The sequence below is a fragment of the Oxyura jamaicensis genome, chromosome 5, assembly GCF_011077185.1.
Source record: "Oxyura jamaicensis isolate SHBP4307 breed ruddy duck chromosome 5, BPBGC_Ojam_1.0, whole genome shotgun sequence".
Classification (NCBI taxonomy): Eukaryota; Metazoa; Chordata; class Aves; order Anseriformes; family Anatidae; genus Oxyura; species Oxyura jamaicensis.
The window spans coordinates 22,267,929-22,287,248 of NC_048897.1; the positions used below are offsets into that span (position 1 = coordinate 22,267,929).

Sequence of the window (19,320 nt, forward strand, 5' to 3'; positions counted from 1 at the left end):
TTGCGGGAGGGGAAGCCACCAATAGCGGCGCGGCCGCCGCCGCGCTGGTTTTTTGAAACGCGCCAGGCGCCGCTTGAGCGGGCTCTGGGACGCCCTTTCCAAGCTGCTAAGATTGACACCCCGACCGTCCAATAGCAACGCGGATTCACCGAGCGCACTCCAATCGCGAGGCGGGGAGGGCGGGGCGCCGCGTTCGAGGGCCGGGCTGGAGAAGATGGCGGTGCGGCAGCAGCTGCGGCAGCTGTTCCAGGAGCCGCGCATCAGCGGCGTCATCACGGTGGAGCGGCCCCCGCCGGCCCCCCCCCGCCCCGCCGCCGCCTCCGCCTCCGTCCCGGGCCCCAGAGGAGGCTCCGCTGCAGTGGCGGGGGCTGCGGCCGGAGGACTGCGCCGTGTTCCAGTGCCGCGGGTGCCGGACAGTGCTGGGGGACTCGCTGCACCTGTGCGCGCAGGAGGAGCGGCGGCTCGGCCTCCTCGCCTGCCTCAGTCAGTGCCGGGACGGGATGGGACGGGGTGGGCAGGGCCGGGCAGGTTCTCCCGGCTCTCTCTTCTCTCCCCAGGAGTCACCGGGGACGTGGCCTGGGAGGACGCGCTGCTGGTGGGCCTGGAGGGAGCCCTGCTAGGCTGGTGCGTAGCGCGGCAGCCTGGTCTTGTCCGGCTTAGTCAGGTCTTTTCTAGCTGCTTTCTGTCACAATAACATAATATTTTCGGTAAAAACTTGATTGTTTCCCTCTTCACGAGGCAATGCTCTGCTTTAGCAGGGGTACCTTTAACATCACCTGTCAGAGGTACAGGCATAGCCATTATTTCACCACACCACACCTGATCTTTACAACTTAAATCATTCGGAGACAATGCACTGTGGATTTTTATCTCTAATTGCAACTTCACATATTACAGAAATTTTCGTAGACAACATGCCCAACTTCCCATGCTCATACACTCTGTATTATTTAAGGATAAAGCATTATATTGTATTTTACCGTCCCCATGAAACTGATGATGTCCTCGGACATCTCTCCAGTATCCATGCTTTCATAACCTTCTGTTTAATAACATTATTTTTCCATTTTTCCTTTTAGTGCTTACAATGCGTTACACTGTCGGTCGTGTGGCTCGATGGTGGGCTTCATTCTTTATTCTGCGTTCAGTAACCTGGCTCATCTCCGAGGCTTATTCTGTTTCTTCAAGGAGAGCATCCTCTGGTGAGTGTCCTGTATGTTGATGGTCAAGGATTTCATGGGAATTTGCAAGTTTTTAAAGCAGGATGTATTACTAGTCTGTAGTTAACAAAAGCTACTCTGCTTTTGCCTGAGTGTTGATGTGGGATTTTAATATCTTCTGTGTTTACATTGTTTGTGTCGGTATGGCTCCATTTGATTTGCCTTACACTTTTTGAGTGTCCTCACATTGCATCAAAGTTTAAATTTAGTTGTTTCCAATGCTGAAATCTCCTTCAGTTCCAGATCCGCTTAATTTTAATGTAAGATATCAAAACAGTTCCATGACAGATGGACTTCATTATAGAAACTGTAAATCATGTTTAGGGATTAGGGTAATGTGGGGATGTTATGATTTGGAAGTAACATATTGTTTTGCTTTTTTAATATATATAGTATTTTCATAATTGATGGAGTACTTTGGGGAAGAATTTTATATCTACTTTAAAATCTTCTGAAATAATCTGTATAAACAAGGAATACAACTGTGTGGGCTTTTTAATTGTTTTTTCTTTTTTCCCCCCTTTCCCTACTTGTTTTCTAGCTATCTTTTAAAAAACAAAATAACAGTAGAAGCATCTAAGGTGAATTTTCCTGCTTTGACCCTAAAGGAACAACTGAGGAAAGTAAGGTTTCTACATGACTTTGTATGGAAAATAGCAAGAAATATTAGTATTTTTGGATATTAGCCAAAAATATGGATACAACTACAGTATTTGCAACACTTAGAACTGAACAACTTCTATCTTACTTTCTGACAAAAGGTTGTTATTTCTTAGTGAATATATATGTTTTTGTGCTACATCAGTGTTGTTAAGAGTGAATGGGGCTTCTCTACATTTTGAAAACAAAAAACAAATTAATGTTTTTTAAATGATTCTAGATTTTGCCACTTGTGCTGTCCCTGGAATTGAAAAGTCACCACTGAATAGTAATAATAATAATAAACCTCTTGTTAATTTGAAAAGGATTCTAGCAGAGTTGTATTTACAGCTATGTAAGCTCAAAAGAGCACAACAACATCAACTTGTAGTTCGAGACAACACAAGATCCTCCCTTCTTGTTTGGTATTTAAATTGGTTGTTCTATTCTATAACGTGGTTAGTTGATAGCTTAGTAAATTGTTTGTCCCATAGCTCAAATATAGTTACTGTGTGTAGGAGACAGCCAATGCAGTGGGTGTTTATACGCTTACTTGTTCCTTTTATTTTATTTTGGACTCTTTTCTAAGCATGGATATGGGCCCATGACATTACTTAAATTTTGTCATCCTCAAGTGTGTTATAACAGATATGCAGATTGCTCAAAGATCCAGTGTTAGTGTAACATTTTTCTCTAATTTTACTACTTATCTTTTTTTTCTAGCTGAAAGAAAAGCTTGTGATGGTTCACATGCGCCTAGAATTGCTGACAAAGAAGATGGAGGATCTGAAGCAAAAGAACATGGCAGAAAAGTATGGCTCTGCATCAGATGCAGTTGCCCTAATGCCAGGATATGCAGTAGTCAACACCAACAATAATACACCATTTTGAAGAACTACCTGGGCCGTTTCCGCATCTCTACTGAGTTTGTTCATTATGAGGAAATAATGCAGCAGAACAGGTTTGAGAAAGCTGATCTGTCACTATATCTGTGTACAGAAAGAATTGGGACTTAAATGCACCTCTTTGTTCTGAGGGGAACACCTGAAAATCTAACATTCTTAAGCTATGCTCAGAAAAATGTGTTGGCTGCTCCACAAAGCTTAGGCTGTGAGCCACTGCCTTTGATAGATGTAAGTCTTTCCGGCCCGGGTTGAAGCTGTGAAAGCAAGGAACAGTCTTTTCTTCCCCTTTACTTCTAGTCAATCACAGGAACACTCTTCTTTTGAAGCTGTGATGATCTTCCTGCTGCCTCCCCTTGGCCAGTCAAGATGTCTTGTAAAAGTTACCTAATGGGTACTTACTAGCTTTGATTGTTGATTGGATTCTGCTTTTTTTTCTGAACACCTAGAAAATAATTTGATGGAAAAGGAAGAAGGTTACTTACCCCTAGTTATTGAGACAGAATATCTTTGTCCCTTGTTCCCTTTTGTTGGAAGACTGAGAGGTCATTTTCCTCTTCCTCTTGCTGCCTAAAGGGCTGATTATTGAAACTGTCTCTAAAATTTAGTAGCTTCATGTAACAGTCTGGAGAGGGTTGTACTTATTTAATCAGATTCGTTCCAGTGATTCAGTTTGCCATTCCCTTTGTTCTGCTTTCCATATGTGATTGGCAGATTGCACCGTGTTGCTGATGATACCAGGACTCTCTGTATTTCATGGTCTTATTTATTTGTAAAATAACTCTTGTCAGGCTTGGAGCAGAGGGTATAAAACTCACTGCAAGGCACCTTGCAGGCTTATGTGGGCAGCTGGTATTTATGCTACTACTTACGTTCAGTGTGCTGTTTTTTGATTAAAAGTCCTGGATTGTCTCCATTTATTCCGATTAAGCAATAACAGTATCAAGAGCCATTCTGCTGGGAGAGAAGCAGCTCCTTCTGTTAAATTCTAACAGTACCTGTTATCTAAACGATGATTATCATCATCATCGGTGTTTTACAACTTGGACAGATATAAGTGCAGAAATGCAGTATTTCTCAATGACAGCTAAATTTGGGCTATGAAAAGTAACTACCTGAAATAAATGTTACACTCTGGTAAGATCTGCTTCATTGCCTGTAATGATTAATGTTATCATCTTCTCCAAAACGTGCTCTAGCCTGAACCTTTAACTGGAGAACTGCTCTTTTCAACAGTTGTCACTGTATATTCATGTAAAGTTTGGAGTTGTATTTGGTTACCTCATTATTAAGAACAAAGACTCTTTTTTAAATTAATTTTCACAATACTTCTGCATTATGTTTAACTGGGGTTTTGTGACTAACCTCGCCTTGTGCAAATATCCCTCCAATCTCATGTAAGTGTTTTCCTTTGTAAAACGTCACCTTTGTGTTATTTTTAAGTGTCAGTTCTTCTGTTGCATCAGTCCAAGAAACGTGATAGGTAATGGGACTGTTCACTTCTGCCTTTTCATTCTGGTTTCTGCATTGACATTTTTCTTGTTAAATACTTTACATTTATACTGTGTATAATATAAATAGTGCAAAATTGTCTTCCTTCATTTAGCTAAGTACGCACACCTAAGAGGAAAAGAAAGCTGTCAGTTGCATTTTTTTAATATTATCTTTACTGTTGTAAAGATTTAAATAAAAATGCTGAAATTCAGAAATATATATCTTGTGTAATAGTGTGAGTTGTAAGCTTTTAAATTGTACTTCTAAATTGTCTTTGGAACTGGGAAGACCTCAGCTCCATTGAGTCAGCCCGTGGTCCTTCGTGTCTGTCAAATCATGGTTCTTGGCACTATTGCCTGTTGCATCTGCTGACACTCACAGCAGTACAGAGTTCTAAATAAAACTTGTTTTAAGAAGTAGCCCACCTTAATTTATAAAATACAAAATAAGTGCAACATTATCTTCAGTAGTTTAGGAATAACAGTTACTAAGATACGAACTTAAACTGTAGCTTTAGGTTTTAAGGGATGCTTAAACTTCTCTTCCTAGAAGATTCAATTCAGATTTTCATCCCACAGTCTATCCCAGATTCAAATTCCACTTGAATCTACAACTGAGTAGTGAATGTTCTTTTTTTTCTTTTTTTTTTTTTTTCCTATTGTGGAACCTAATCTCCTCTAGCTAGGCAGCTTGAGAGCTGTGTGAGCAGTGCAGCCAAAGCCAGTCTGGCCCAGGAAGGGGGGATTCTCTGTTTAAATACCTGATTTAAACACCCAGCTCAAGGTCAGGCCACAGCTCTCTTTATTCTTCTGTGAGCTAACGAACAGCTGTCTTCTCTGAGAAAAGCAAGCAGAAAATAAAACAAATGAAGGTGGTTTAGCAGGTTACTGAAGTAGCAACCACACAGTGAATCTTTTATAAGCTCATGTAAGGGTCAGCAATCACAGTAAGTGGTTGGTGGCGTTAGGAGCCATGGCTTCTTCAGCATAGTCCTCACGAGGTGGTGTTTTGCTGCTGTGTTACAGCACTTCACAAAACTGCTTTCTGCAGCAACTGCAAGGAAAGTTGTGCCTCCCTGTAGGTTGTGAAATGCCAACCACCAAAGGAATTTGAGCTACCAAAACAATAAACAATCCACCTTTATTTGAAACAATTTTGAGACTTACTCCTTTTAGGCGGTCTATCTTGCAAGCGACAGAAGCTTTCTGCTACCATCTAAAATAACCTTTGAAGCTTCTATTTGGTACGTTGCCCATCTTGAGTGGAGTGGCAATTTTTCTTCAGGTGCCTTCCAGGAAGTTGGAGACTCATGTCTGAAATCTGCTGAAACAGCTGGATCCAAAGCAGATATTCAACATATGCAAGTTTAGCTCAAATTGTTAAGCTTCGTCAAAGGCACAGCAAGTACATCTCAGAAGTGGAAGCAGGTAGCACCTCAATGAAGATACAGTGCATTGTACCTTGGTTAATCTATCTTTTGAACAAATGACACGCCAGGTTTTAGTGCATTCTCAGCCTGTGCTGCTTTATTGCTAAAAAAATTTGTATACAGGTGCAGAGTTTCCAAGTTCATTTTTAAACAGTTCCTCTTTACAGCGTCAAAAGAATAAAATCTTATCTTGAAATCCTCAAAGATGCATAGATATAAAAGCAAGCTGCCTTTTGGGAAAAAAAAAAAAAAAAAAAAAAACACAGAATTTGCAGGGAAACATTCTTTTACTGTTACCGTGTAAAACGTGTGCAATGGGAGTACCTAGTGATACCAGTAATCTCCACTAACCCATGTGAGCAATGCCATCAGAAGTTCAGTGTAAGAAGTCTTCTCTAACCAGTTTAAGTATTGGGATAATTTTTAAGAAACTATAATTAATACTTCTCCGTTGCTGTTGTATTTCTCAAAAGGAGGATATCTTCACTGAAGTCCTAAAGTAGCTTACTTCCCCAGGTTTTATATTGACATGGATAAGCATTAACAACGGATACAACTGCTTACTCACCACACAAAAGAAAACATGTAATAGGGTTTAAAACCATGTGAAGTGTTCTAAAGAATATCCTCTAGGCATTAGGTGGCCATGGTTAACTGCTGGGCTAAACCCTTTTTACAAATAGATTCCACTTTAGCTTGAAGAAGTTGGCTCAAAAGATTTCACTTAACCTAACTTTGATACTGTAAAATAGTTAAATATTCTCTAATAATATTCCTATCTTCATTTGGCAATTCTTGTGTATCTAGAAAGCATTCATGAGAAAAACACAGCCCCCATTCTAAACCCAAATCATGGTGTTTTATGGACGCTTGGCTACGAAGCATGATCAGGATTTAACTTGACACAATTTCTTCCTCCAAGACACTTCCTCTTTCTGCTTAAGAAAGGGGACTGAGTCTCTGTACATGGAGAAGTGTTCTGCGCAAGTTAAGCCCACCTACAAAATTAAGCTAAGCTAAAAGTATGGAATTCTGCAGTAACATGCTAGTATTCTACATGATTGAATATTTAAACTAGGAAAAGCATTAGTGACATAGACACTGCCACGCATTCTATGTTATTTTCAAACTGCCAGCAGAAATTCACTGCAGTACCCACTAAAAGACTTGGAAAATATTACAGAGAGCACAGTAAAAGTTTACGGAAAAATGGCACCCAAATTCCCTTTTATTTAATAAGTGAAATAAAGAAAAAAAAAGACTATATTGCAACCTGTGTTGCAGAAGATAAAGACCTTCAGTGATCAAATCTCATTTTCTGTTTTTAAAAATCTCTTTGTCAAAGAACTTAAAAAATATACAAGATTACCAGTATTTTCAGGTTCATTCCTGCAGGTGCCATTATTGCTGGCTGGTACCAGTATACTTCAGTACAGCTGCCTATGTGGCTAGAGAGTTACCTGAAAATACTGTCTATTAAAAAGCTATTCAACACCTGAAATATTTGTACTGTGCTTATTAATTTCAGTCTTCTCCAAATAATTTCTCTCACCACACACAAGCTTATTACCTACTGTCTGGCAAATACTACACTCAATTTGAGTCCGTTGTTTCTGTTACTGTGGTGTTTTTTTTTGTTGTTTTTTTGTTTTTTTACCAGTTGCTCCCTCCTGCACCTTGAAAGAAACTCTGCACCCTTTTCCTTGCTACAGCTGCAGCAGGTGAGAAACCTCATCTCGCCCTTAAACATGCTTAGTCCATGCCCTACTTTTTACATGCTCAGGGCACTAAAATGAACCAGACAAGAGGTTATAAAGGCGAGTTCTGCTGATCCTGGTTCCTGATTTACAGTTTTGGTGCCATGCTTCTGTCCCTATCTATACATTCTGCCCCTTTCTCTACAGAGGCAGCACATTCTCTCAAAAAAAAAAAAAAAAAAAAAGAGAGAGAGAGAGAGACAAAAAAAGAAAAAAAAAACAGTTTGAGAATCAAAGTTTGAGAATCAAAGCAGGAAGTTCAAGCTATTGGTATATTAATTCCTATTGCTTCGTTATGTATAAATGCATATCTCAATTTACTGGTAATAACTACATTACACTAGACATTTTGAATCATGCATAATTAGAATACTAGCTCTAAGATTTGGTTTGTGGGCCTGTGCCACTTTCCTTCAGTTTCTCCATGCACTTCTTTATGCCTGAGGCATCACAAACTAGCCTTCTTTTATTTGACCTGCAAACACACTCGTTTGGAGGGGAAGAGGAAAGAAGCAGATAAGACTTACACAGGACACACTGAACAGTAAGTTACCTTTTATCTTTATCTTAAATGTTGCAAAGCCTTAGGGAATCTGTCTATCCTATAACCTGGTACATAGGATCCGAGACAGAAACACACACTCCTTGCTTACGTCAAGTACACCTACGCTTTCTCCAAAACTCAGGAGATAGTGCTGAGCAGACTGAAAGGGAATAGAAAGCAGAATTCCTGGTTAGTGTTCTGCACTGTTAAATGAGACACCCTGGTTCGACTGCTGGCTTTTGTGTGCCAGTCAAAGTGCTGTAGGGGCAATATGCTGTATCATTTGGTAAAAGAAAAGCAGTGGGATCTAACTCAAACTGCCACTTACGCAGCTCTGTACCTGAACAGCAAGCAAGATTATTAGGTTTTGAAGGAAGACCAGACTCTTTCCTAGGGAAGTAGTTATTTGTAAAATTGGTTATCCATCAAAAACTCTTCTCTTCCATCCTTCTCTGCTCAAAGCCACTGCCAGCTCTTATCAATGTAACCCTTGCATAAAGTGTCAATGTCCTGAAGCACAGTACAATTTGTTGTCACTTGCTATCTAGTAGTCTGCAAACCATTTTTTTTGTCCTAAATTTGACAATTATGCTCAGTTGCAGAAGTTGCAATCCTCAAGCTGCAATTCCCAACGCAAGTACTGGCTAGATCTTCTACAGCAGAACCACTGGGTAAGGGACAGTACCCACATGTTTCACCTGGGTTCAGCAACGCGAACGTGGTCATGCCAGTAGTGGTCACTGTACTTTTGATATCCCACGCTGCAATGTGGTAGCATATAGCACTGCTACTTAGTTTTAGCAGCACTGAAATCAAGTGGTTTGGAGCAAAAGGCATGCCACAACACGACAGCTGAAAGGCAATGGGATTTCCTTTGTGGCTGTGAATACTAATTTCTAATATAGTACCCCATGGAATTCAGATTATTATTAAATCTGAACTGGGAAGAATATGCAGATAGCTCGCCTGGCTACATTAGTCTCAATCTCCCTTCCTCCCCCCTTCTCTAAATGAATAAAGCCTTGAAAATTTCTACTCAGCCACAAAGTTCATACTTCTGAAGTCTGAACGTGACCATGTTTTCATTATTAATTCATTATGTAAATGTACTTGCTGACCACAGACTACAATAAATTTATAATTTATTTAATGTAATCAGATCACAATCAAATTAAGGTTTCCTATGGCCAGCTTCCAAGTTTATCAATAATGCAATAGCTGGAATTTAAGCTGATTATAACTTTCCAGATCAGTTAGCTTTTCATACACATATTAGCTAACACTTAATTTAGATATGCTCATGCTTATCTTAATTACATTACGCTGTAGAAACACTCACAGCCCTTAACAGTCCCTCTATCAACCTACGAAGAGCCAAACGGCTTCACCTATGTAATTTCAGAACATCAGAGGCTTCCCTTCAGTTGGAAGTTACATTCCAAACTACTTCAACTTTCTACCAGAAATCTAGCCAGATAGATCTAAACTTCTGATGTAATACTTCTGTTAGGAACACACTATTATCTGCTGGGCCATGCTGTCTCTATACACCATGTATCTGTATGTATCTGAAAACAGCGTCAATTATGGATTTTTTAGAACTTCTGGAGCTCTTTTACGTAACCCTTTGATAGCAGATACTTTTGCTGGGTGCAGAGGCTACAGCTGTAGATCAATATCCCTTTCTGTTACCAGAGGCTTCACCGTACTTGTCTCTGGAAAGCTTCAGGCATTAACAGAAATCGATGGCTCGAAACAGAGTGTTTAGCAAGTCTAAAATTATTTTTGCTGCAGGGTAGCATTTTTAGGATCCTACAATTGTACTTTGGGATGAACAAATGTTTTCAGTGTCAAATGTTATCTAATAAACTTCTTTTTTAAAGACCTGTCACCATTTCAAGTTGGTCTTTTTAAACAAAGAAAATAAGTACCACGTACAATAAAATGCGTTCTAACTTCAGAACCAAGTTCTTTCCACAGTCCAGTATTTGGAAGGGTTTAGTTTCCCCTCAGAAAAACTAAGCAAGTGCTAGACTGCAAAAAAGGGAAACTTCAGCTACCCTTTCAGAAAGAACTGTCTGCCCTTCCCCCAGCACTCACTGACAGTGCTTCAGATGTGTGGCAAAGCTAAACAGTTTGTTTGTTTTTTTTAATACCAGGTTCATTAACTAAGTATTCAAGTGCCAAATTCCCTCCAATGAGAGGAACATTAAGAGGAATTCACCCATCTTAGGAAAAGAGACTTTTCATGCAACTCCCTGCAGCACAGAACGCCACAAACTTATTTGGTTATTACCCACCTACTCTACTGTACAGTCTTGCTAATGCAAGTTATTTACTATCACATGCAAAACAGTTATTGCTACTAAAGTTCTATTTTCTTATTAAATCATCTTATGGCTTTGTTTGCATCAGGGATTCTTCCCCCTACATACTGTGCTATTTTGCATTCCAGTTTCAGAGGTATTTTTCAATTGATTCTCCCAAGCACTAAACTACTTTATTCAATGGTACAGCTACTTCTGTTCAGAACTGAACCTAACTCTGAGCACAGGTCCCCCAGAGCTCTGCTGTAAATGGCCCAACCACCCGGTTTTCTTGGAAACTTATTAGATGCAGAGGGTCGGGGTGGGGGGTTTGTTACACACATTAACTCTGCAAGGATTACTGGTTTTGCACCAAAGAACATGCTACTTGATTAATTACTTTAGAGATACATCCTATTAAAATTACAAAACCAAGCTACCCATTCCCTCCCTCCTCCTAGTGGCCATTTACAGGCAGGTCTCAGGGAAAAAAGATGCAGTATCCTCTCTAAAGTGACAGATAATTTTGTTCTTGTAAAAGAAATGCGTGAAGAGCAACACTGGTATCAAATAAGACTTTTTTTTCCTAGGAAATGAGAGAATGCCATCCACAGAGCATCGCTCATCTCAGGAATCATACCAGTCTCTTATTTCACCAGTCCAAGCTGCCCATTGAGTGCTAAATCATTTGAACATTCCCTGGTCTAAACTTTCCTTCTGAAAAAAAGCAGAGGGAGAGACATAAGTTATTAAAATTGAGATTAGAGCTGGAAAGCAATACTTGAAGTTACCCAAAACACAGGATATTGAATTCTCAGTAATACAGGGGTGGGGAATCTATGACCCATAGGCTAGATATAGCCTGCTGAACAGATGCAGTCTGCAACGTTGGTTTTCAACAGCCCTTAATCTTATTATATTCTCTCTTATTAAGATGTGTGTAAATGCAGGATCCACCAAAGGCGTTAAAAGATTCAATAGGACTTCAGAAAAAAAAAAGGTTTTCCATTCCTGCAATAATGGACAAAAGTCTTCTACTTATAATTGGAAGAAAGCATTTTGCAACTAGTAACTAACTTAGTAGATGAAAAGGATAATGTTTAACTGGTTCTAATAATTATGTAATTGGACTTGATTATTTTTTTTTCTTAACAGATTTTGTAAATAATATTAGGGTAGTAGAGATGTGCACAAAACACACATGAACTCTTTATCACATTCTTAATTCTGAGTATATCACAGGATGGGTAATAATTACATGGAAAATGCTGCTCATAGAAGAAAACACCTTCAACAAAGACTAAAAAGAAAAGAATCACTGGTGACAGAGATGAGAATTTTGGATGCTTACATACACTAGTTTACTATTGCAGTTGGACAGAAATACTAAAAACAAAGTTAACTATGACTCTGTGAAGCCCATTAAGTGAATGCATTCACTTTCTAAAGATAGCATTACCACTGTCACAGGGAGGATACTGCATATTTAGACCATGTTTGTGACATTTCTACTGTATCCTTTCTATTGTTAATTACATTATCATCACTGCTTATTAATAAATTTGTCACTCTGAAATTGTAAAAATACTACTAGGCTCATGCACTGATCCTAACATGGCACTACTGTTTGCTACAAAGCACTAATGCTTATGGAACTATACACATCTCAAAATGGAAGACATTGGTGATTTTGTTGTTTTCAAACAACTTGTAACATCATTTTGTCCACAAGTATTAAAATATATATATGTATATATATATATGATCTATTGCACATGCCCCTTGTTTTTGTAATCTTTCACATGGGAAGATTTCCAACCAACATAGAGAAAAAGTGGAGCAAGAAAAAGTAAGTAGGCTGAGGCAGCATTTCCTAACACAGCACTTTTATAAAGAAGCTGGCTGGAAAGGTACGGCTGTGAGGGTCTTCTGGGCATGCATTGTTCGAGTAGTTCTGTGAAAACCACAGATCTTTAGCCCTGTTAAAAATATTATGTTCTAAAAGTAAACTTGAAAGCTAATGTTCTTACGTTATCTGGGTTAGGAGTCAGGAAAAATCTGTAGGTTTTTTGTTGTTGTTGCAATGCAGGGTTACAAAATGTTGAGGGTTATTCTTATGGATGTGGAAATCAGTAGCATGAATTGTCTACTCTCTAGTCAGAAAAATTCTTAGTTTTTGTACATATCCACAGAAGATAAAAATACATTCCTGTCCCCCAAGTATTTTGTCACCCAGCTATGCAAGAATCAACTGCTAGCTTTAATGTCAGAAGGACAAGTATGGGCAGAAGGAAGAAAAGGAATTTCCCATATTTAGGATCAGGTATTTCCTATACCAGATACCTTCCAACAACATATAATCCTATGATATTAACAGTATTTTCCATCACTTAAGAGATGGATCCTGCTTCTACAGACATCTACATTAAATCCTATTGGTTTCAACAAAAGGAGGACCTAAAAGTAAGTGTGCTTTTCTAGTTGCATCTAAAACCAGAAAATTCAGACAATTTTCAGCAAAGACATCCTAAATTCTTAAAAGAAATCAGGCCAAGTTGGTGGTTGCCTCATCAGGATTAATGTAACTCATCTAAACTAATAAAAGAAACACAGCTCATTGCAATGTTGCATACAATTTTAGTGCACCTCTCTGCTCATTGCAGTTGGCATTATTTTGATACACAGTGTCTTTCCTACCCTCCTTAGCTTTCATGTCTGATCTTTGCTTCTTGGAAACAACCAAGGGTAAAGCTATCATTAAATCTTACTGTTACAATGCAAGTCTATACACAGATATAACTTTACCCCAAAGACCAGGATCACCACCGACACTCATCCTTACTCTGCTGTGAAACGTGGTCCCCATAAAATTTCACTACATTTTAAACATCTCAGTGCTGCCCTCGCCATCTATCATGAAGATTAAAGAAGGATTTCAACTGTTGACTTTTTCAGCCAATTTCAGGCTGTCTGGCTCTCTCCAGCAGTTTTCTAAAATGAAAAATAGAACAAACGAAAACAAAAAAACACCCCACCCCCCAACGATGATATTATCCCCCCACACCTATTAACAGGATCTATATACCTTTATTTCATCCAAATTTGAAAATATTTTAAGCTAGTAAATCACATTTTCTAAATCACAAGTGTGGATTAAGGTGCACTAAGAGCTCCAGACTTGAAATGGAGATTTCTTTTCGCCAAGAAACCTTACTTGCCATATACAATACCATAGCAAGGAGCATGTGAACAGTACAAACTCCCACCTCAGAATGATCGAAAATATCCTATATAAACACAAACGATGTAGACAAAGAATCTTGTGTAAACATAAGAACAACAGATAGCGCCTTAGATTGGGAAGGAATAGGAGGAACCAGAAAAAGGCCCGGCCTAAGCACTTCTGCTCTCTATCAAGCCATACCTCCTACACATCTACCAGCTCGTTCTACCAGGCCTAGATGATGGAAACATACAGGTCATCTTAGTTCTCAGTCACAGAAGAATAAAAAGTATCTGATTCCATCAGCAGAATGAAAAGCTGAAACTGTGGAAAGGAAGCTGAGCGGAAAAACCGCAACTTTACACCTCCAGTCTCTTCCATCCCACCAGAAGTTAATTTCTTTAAAGAAAGAAAGAAATTCTGCCCCATCTTTTCAACTGTAGAATGTTCCTTTTGCTGCTAAGGATTTATAAAAAGCCAAAAGGAGGGAGTGATATAACACAAACCTAGTCATTATCCTGTAACCCTGAAGGTCTTTAAAGCTTCATTTTTCTTTGCTAAAAATGAAGTGGTGCAGAGTAATTTCTCCTTCTGGTGAAAGCTCTTCATATCCAGCACTTACGTGGGTTTACACATGCAAATCTACATTTTGATCACAGATTGGGATGATGCTGTTACACACTATAGACAAGGTGATTCTGCATTTGTTCCTCTGCATTAGCTGCTTTATGTGAGTTGACATCAAGACATCTATCTACAAAGTCAAGCCAGGTTCCTGGGCTACAAAATACCTCTTACGGGACTTCTCCAATTGTTTGGTAAGTTTCTTCCGTATGTCAGAGCAGAAAATATGTCCTCGTTTCCTGCTGAAACTTTTCATACATGTACAGTTTGGCATGGCAGTGCATGCAGACGCCTTATAAGCCAGGAATTCCAATATGACACAGTGAAGAACTTATCCTTCCTAAAATGAAGAAGGAGATAGATATCAGTGAAGAACATCAGCTTCCACTTCCATTTGATTTCAAAGTTTTTCTCATTTTAAAACAGAATGGAGAAAGCTGGATGAAGAGCTGGCACAGAAGACATTTCTTCAGGGAAACAAACACTGATTTCTGTTACTCTGCTTTTGAGTTTTGATACCACAGCGGGGTTGCTTCTGTGGGAGAAGTCATCTGGGGAATTAAGCGTTGGGTGAGACAGTTGACGCAGGAAGCGAAGAGATCTTTTGTTCATGCAGCTCCATGGAAGTGAAGGACAAGTTTTTGCTTGCTAGGAGAGACATGTCCACATCTCACAGCCTGTGAGCAAGCAATAGGACTATCATCTTCTTAAATTTCAGCAAGGATCTGGAATTCCAAAATTAAAGAGAGAAGAGGTAGTTCAGGAGACAGAATAAAATATATTTGGCATTAAAACACTTACTGGTTCATTACTTTAAAAATCTGAGTCTAATGGAAAAAAAATAGTTGGCTTCATAGACTGCAGTAATCCCGTTCTATAGGAGTTTATATCTAACTACGTATGTCTGTAAGCTGGCTAATGAAATACTACAGAAATGCTGAATTATACGCTTACTCAGAAGCAGTACACCCCAAAATACCCTGGTATTAATAAGCTATGAGGCTTCATAACTGTGGCTCTGACACATAACATGACAATGTTGAGGTATCACCTGAACACACACAGATTCATCAAATGGTTTGGGTTGGAAGGGACCTTAAAGATCATCTGGTTCCAACCCCCCTGCCATGGGCAGGGGCACCTCCCACCAGACCAGGTTGTCCAAAGCCTCATCCAGCCTGGCCTTGAACACTTCCCGGGGATGGAGTATCCACAGCTTCTTTCGGCAGCCTGTTCCAGTGCTTTACCACCATCTGAGTAAAGAATTTCTTCTAAATATACCCCTTGTCCTATCACTACACTCCGTGATAAAGAGTTGATCCCAACCTGGAGAAGAGATGGCTCTGGAGAGACCTTATAATCAATGGTCTTCCAGTACCTAGAAGAAGCTTACAAGAAAGCTGTGGAGGGTCTCTTTGTCAGGCAGAATAGCAATAGCACAAGGTGTAATGGCATTGCATGCAGAGAAAATAACTTCTGCTATAGTGGGTCACAATTCATAGAGACTATGAACAATCACCTAATTAGCTACAAAACTGTCAGTGCTGTAGAGGAAAAAAACACTTATGACAGCTGTAAAGTCCATAGATTAGGTCCTTTTGTTTTTTTTTACCCATTTGTCCCCACTTGTCCACAGTGTAGACATACTTCAACAACTGCCATCTTGTCACTGACCTCCTGGCCTTTCACCAGTGGCACACCTGGTACTGCCTACTCACGGAAGCTGTTAAGATATGGATTTTTTCCTTTAAGTTTGATGCCAGCCAGCCTGGATTAGAAGGGAACATGAATGCGATTCTGCGTAATGCCAGGAAAAAAAACACAGCCTACTACCATTCTCCTGTACGACAATGAGTGATGTGAAAGAGGAAATATTTTTTCTTTGATTTCTCTTTCTCAAATATAAGCATATGAGGACACATCAGATTTTCTACCTCCTTCCTCTCTTTTCTCTGGTCTTTCGTTGACTTCCTTTTATGATTCTCATTACCTTAATCCTTTAGTTGATCAAGTTCAGAAATAATCTTCTGGTGATAATTTTCAACTCCTATGTTAGAAGTAGTGAGCAGACTATGGTAATGGCAATACACCACATGTCACCATCACTTTCTCTTTGAGGCACTCAAATATTTCAGCTGATCATAAGCTTGACCATCCATGCCCACGCTGATGGGTAAGTCTTACTCTTGATATGAAGCTGGGGAAAAGCAGACCTGGGGAGCTGCAACAAAACATGTCAAAGGTTTGTGGCAGAGCCAAGAACAGAATCTAGCATTCTGTTATATACCTTAACTACCAGAATATTTTTACTTAATTTACTGGGGAAATAAATAAATTGTAATTCTAGACTTTGATCATTATCCTTAGAATTTTTGAATTTACTTTCTTCAACTTGATAATTGACATTTGGTTACATTATTGTTCTTCCACTCCTAGTGTTTAACAAATAAAAAACCTTTAAGATAACTACTCAAAGCTAATGCAATTAGTGTCTCTTAACAGGGTAAAATGACAGCACGGAGCAGGTGTTTCGTAACTTTCAAAGCATTTATTTTTGTTAGAATATATATATTTAAGTAAAGGTTTATTTCAAGTCAAGCACAAGTTGAAAGTTGACACTGTGGCAGCATTCCAGTTCTCTGAGTGTCTTAAGAAAAAATAAAATTTCAATAACTGATTTACTTGGTAAAGAAAAAAAGAAGGGGAAGGGAGAGAAAACTGACAAGTTTAGTTTCGTGTATTTAGTACTGAAATAACCTTATGGCTTTACTCACCATCATTTTTCACCATTCAGCATTCTCTTCAGGGAACCTAAAGAGAAAGAGATGAGCAAATTACATTTATATATAGGAAGCTCTTCTGATAACAGATCATTATATGCACAAGGCACAGAAGATTATCTATACCTTCTGGGAAGCAGCTAACATTGTTAGATAGTCTACATTAAACATGTTAATGTCACTTTTCAAATGTTTATAGCCACCCTCCTCTTTCACAATAAGGAAAAGGATGGTCAAGTGAATCACACCTAAGTATTGAAGATCCAGGATCTTCTTGTTCCATTCTCGTGTCGTCAGTTCTCACCCTCCCAATTCAAGTCCTCCCCCAAGAACCAGACAAGCACTATGAGACTTCAAGACATTAAGGAAACAAATGATTCACAAAACAATTAATTTGATAATTATCAGTTATCAGGAACTCTCTAACACTGTTTTAAGGTATCCAACAGATCTGGCTTTCCAAAACGGTTCCAAAAATTTCCCAATGTTACCTCTCCACACTGTCACTCACCCTCACCTCTCTCTACTTTTAAAAAGGTATCTAAATCCACTCTACGCAGCACTATAGCAAACTGTACTAGAGCTCGAGAGAGAAAGGGAGTGCCTGGTGTGGAGGCTCCAAACGCGACACAAAAGAGGGACAGGTCTCTCAGAAGGGCTTGTGTTACCAGTACCCCACCTAGCAAGTCCTCCGAACTCCAGCATGTCCCCCTGCAATTTTAGAAGACACACAGATCGGGATACAAAGAACAGAGCAGGACAGGGTGGAGACACAGGTCACTGTCACCTCCAGCAGGGTGTGACAAGGCCTATCAGGGACACAGAAGTCACCAACCTGGGAGTCCAGAGGACATGAGGACTTGCCAGCTAATGCTCCTTGTTCTCTGCAAGGGGCCCCTGACTGCTGGACGCATTACTTAAACACCTTGCTATGATGCCTGGCCAGTGGATAGATGTCTTGTGCACTGCACAAATGCAACCGCTTATGAGATTACGAGCCTAAGACACTGTAACCTGTTTTGTTTCACTTTTTATTCTACATAAAGTCACCCTCACCTCCTATGAGGTTTCCAGTGCATATTTCCTACCCTCTTAGCACAATAGGGTAGGAATTATAATAATACTTCCTATAGCAGGAGACAACTGCTTTACAGCTGAGATTTTTATTCCATGATACACACACCAAAGGGCTCTTTGAATGCTGTTTAAACAAAGAAACATCCCTCTCTGCACATCTCATTTTAGAGATTTTTTTTAAATCAATCCTCCAAAGACTGTGTGGGCCTCTGTATCTTGCATTCAGCTAACCACCAACACATCAAGACTCCTTTCAAACCTCGTTCCTTTTCTAGTTTTTAAGAATGAACGTGGGAGGTGTTCAGGAGACTCCAGACTCTTCACGCATTCAGGCAGAACGCTTAGCCTTAGTTGGCCCCTGGTTTTTGACACCCCTGAGATGAGAGGTTACCATCGTAAGAGGTACAGCTTACTCCTGCAAATGTCTGTATTGCACAAGCTCACAGCGCTGTGAGCAAAATTTTAAAGCAGTGCACAGAGTTGGTTTGACATACGCCAGGGTAACAGAAAACTCTGATTGTTTTTGATGCTAATTCTTACAGTTCTTAAGCATTCAAAGCAATTAAGAATAAGTATTAATCCAAGTGTATTTACTTACTGCTAAGAATACTATACAACTTCACATGAAAAAAAGTTGACAGCTTGTTATTCTTCTAATTACAGCATAAAGCAAAGTCATCTTTGTATGTAATGTGCCAGAGGCAAATCCCTTGGCATATTCTAACAGCTCACACATAGACCTGTACAAGTAGGTATTCACCAGCAGCAGCATACTGTGCCTTAATGTTATATTACCTGTGAGCTGCTATTACTGTTACCAGGTGAATAACACAGCACAAGGAATGGATACGTAATATAGCACATGGTAAAACATTCCTTTAGAAATTCTTCTCACAAGCAGCTACCACTTTCGGAAGTAGTTGCCACAACCACACTTACCACGTTTCTTTTGTGTTGTTTTACCAGTTATAAACATCTTCCCTATTGTTCATGTATAGTAGACCACATCACTTCAGGATCTGAAGCTGTGCTTCTCATTTAGGTCCTTCAATTTTTTATTATTTTTAACTTTTACCTGACGTTCACACTGAAAATGCAGCCACTTAGAATAACGCGATGAACTAGAATTTTAAAGAACTGCTATAACACATAAACCGTAAGGGATTCCACGCTGAATTAATCCTTTTGGTTTCAGTAAGGAGTCCCATTTACAAGAAGAACCAGAACAGCACCGTTCTGTAGCGCAGGGAGCTCCAAGCGTTTTGCCCGAACACCTCAGGGCACACCAGAGCTGCGTGTGCAGGCACGGCCAGGCGCTGCTCTCA

The 19,320-nt window shown here is 39.5% G+C and overlaps 1 protein-coding gene and 1 long non-coding RNA gene across 2 annotated transcripts in view; one reads left to right on the plus strand and one right to left on the minus strand.

Annotated features, from left to right (window-relative positions):
- Positions 1-52: 52 nt before the first annotated feature.
- Positions 53-3,902, plus strand: OIP5 (Opa interacting protein 5). The gene is given in 6 exon segments (XM_035327400.1): positions 53-288; positions 290-483; positions 558-624; positions 1,080-1,202; positions 1,762-1,843; positions 2,583-3,902. Coding segments are annotated over 6 exon segments (708 nt in total). The 5' UTR covers positions 53-214; the 3' UTR covers positions 2,751-3,902.
- Positions 3,903-5,753: 1,851 nt separating this feature from the next.
- LOC118167693 overlaps positions 5,754-19,320 on the minus strand; it is an 18,716-nt gene continuing 5,149 nt past the window's right edge. Inside the window, exons 2-4 of the long non-coding RNA XR_004751230.1 lie at positions 16,913-16,949; positions 16,129-16,359; positions 5,754-14,863 (exon numbers count right to left, since the gene is read on the minus strand). This is a non-coding gene — a long non-coding RNA (uncharacterized LOC118167693). The remainder of the gene's footprint in view (positions 14,864-16,128; positions 16,360-16,912; positions 16,950-19,320) is intronic.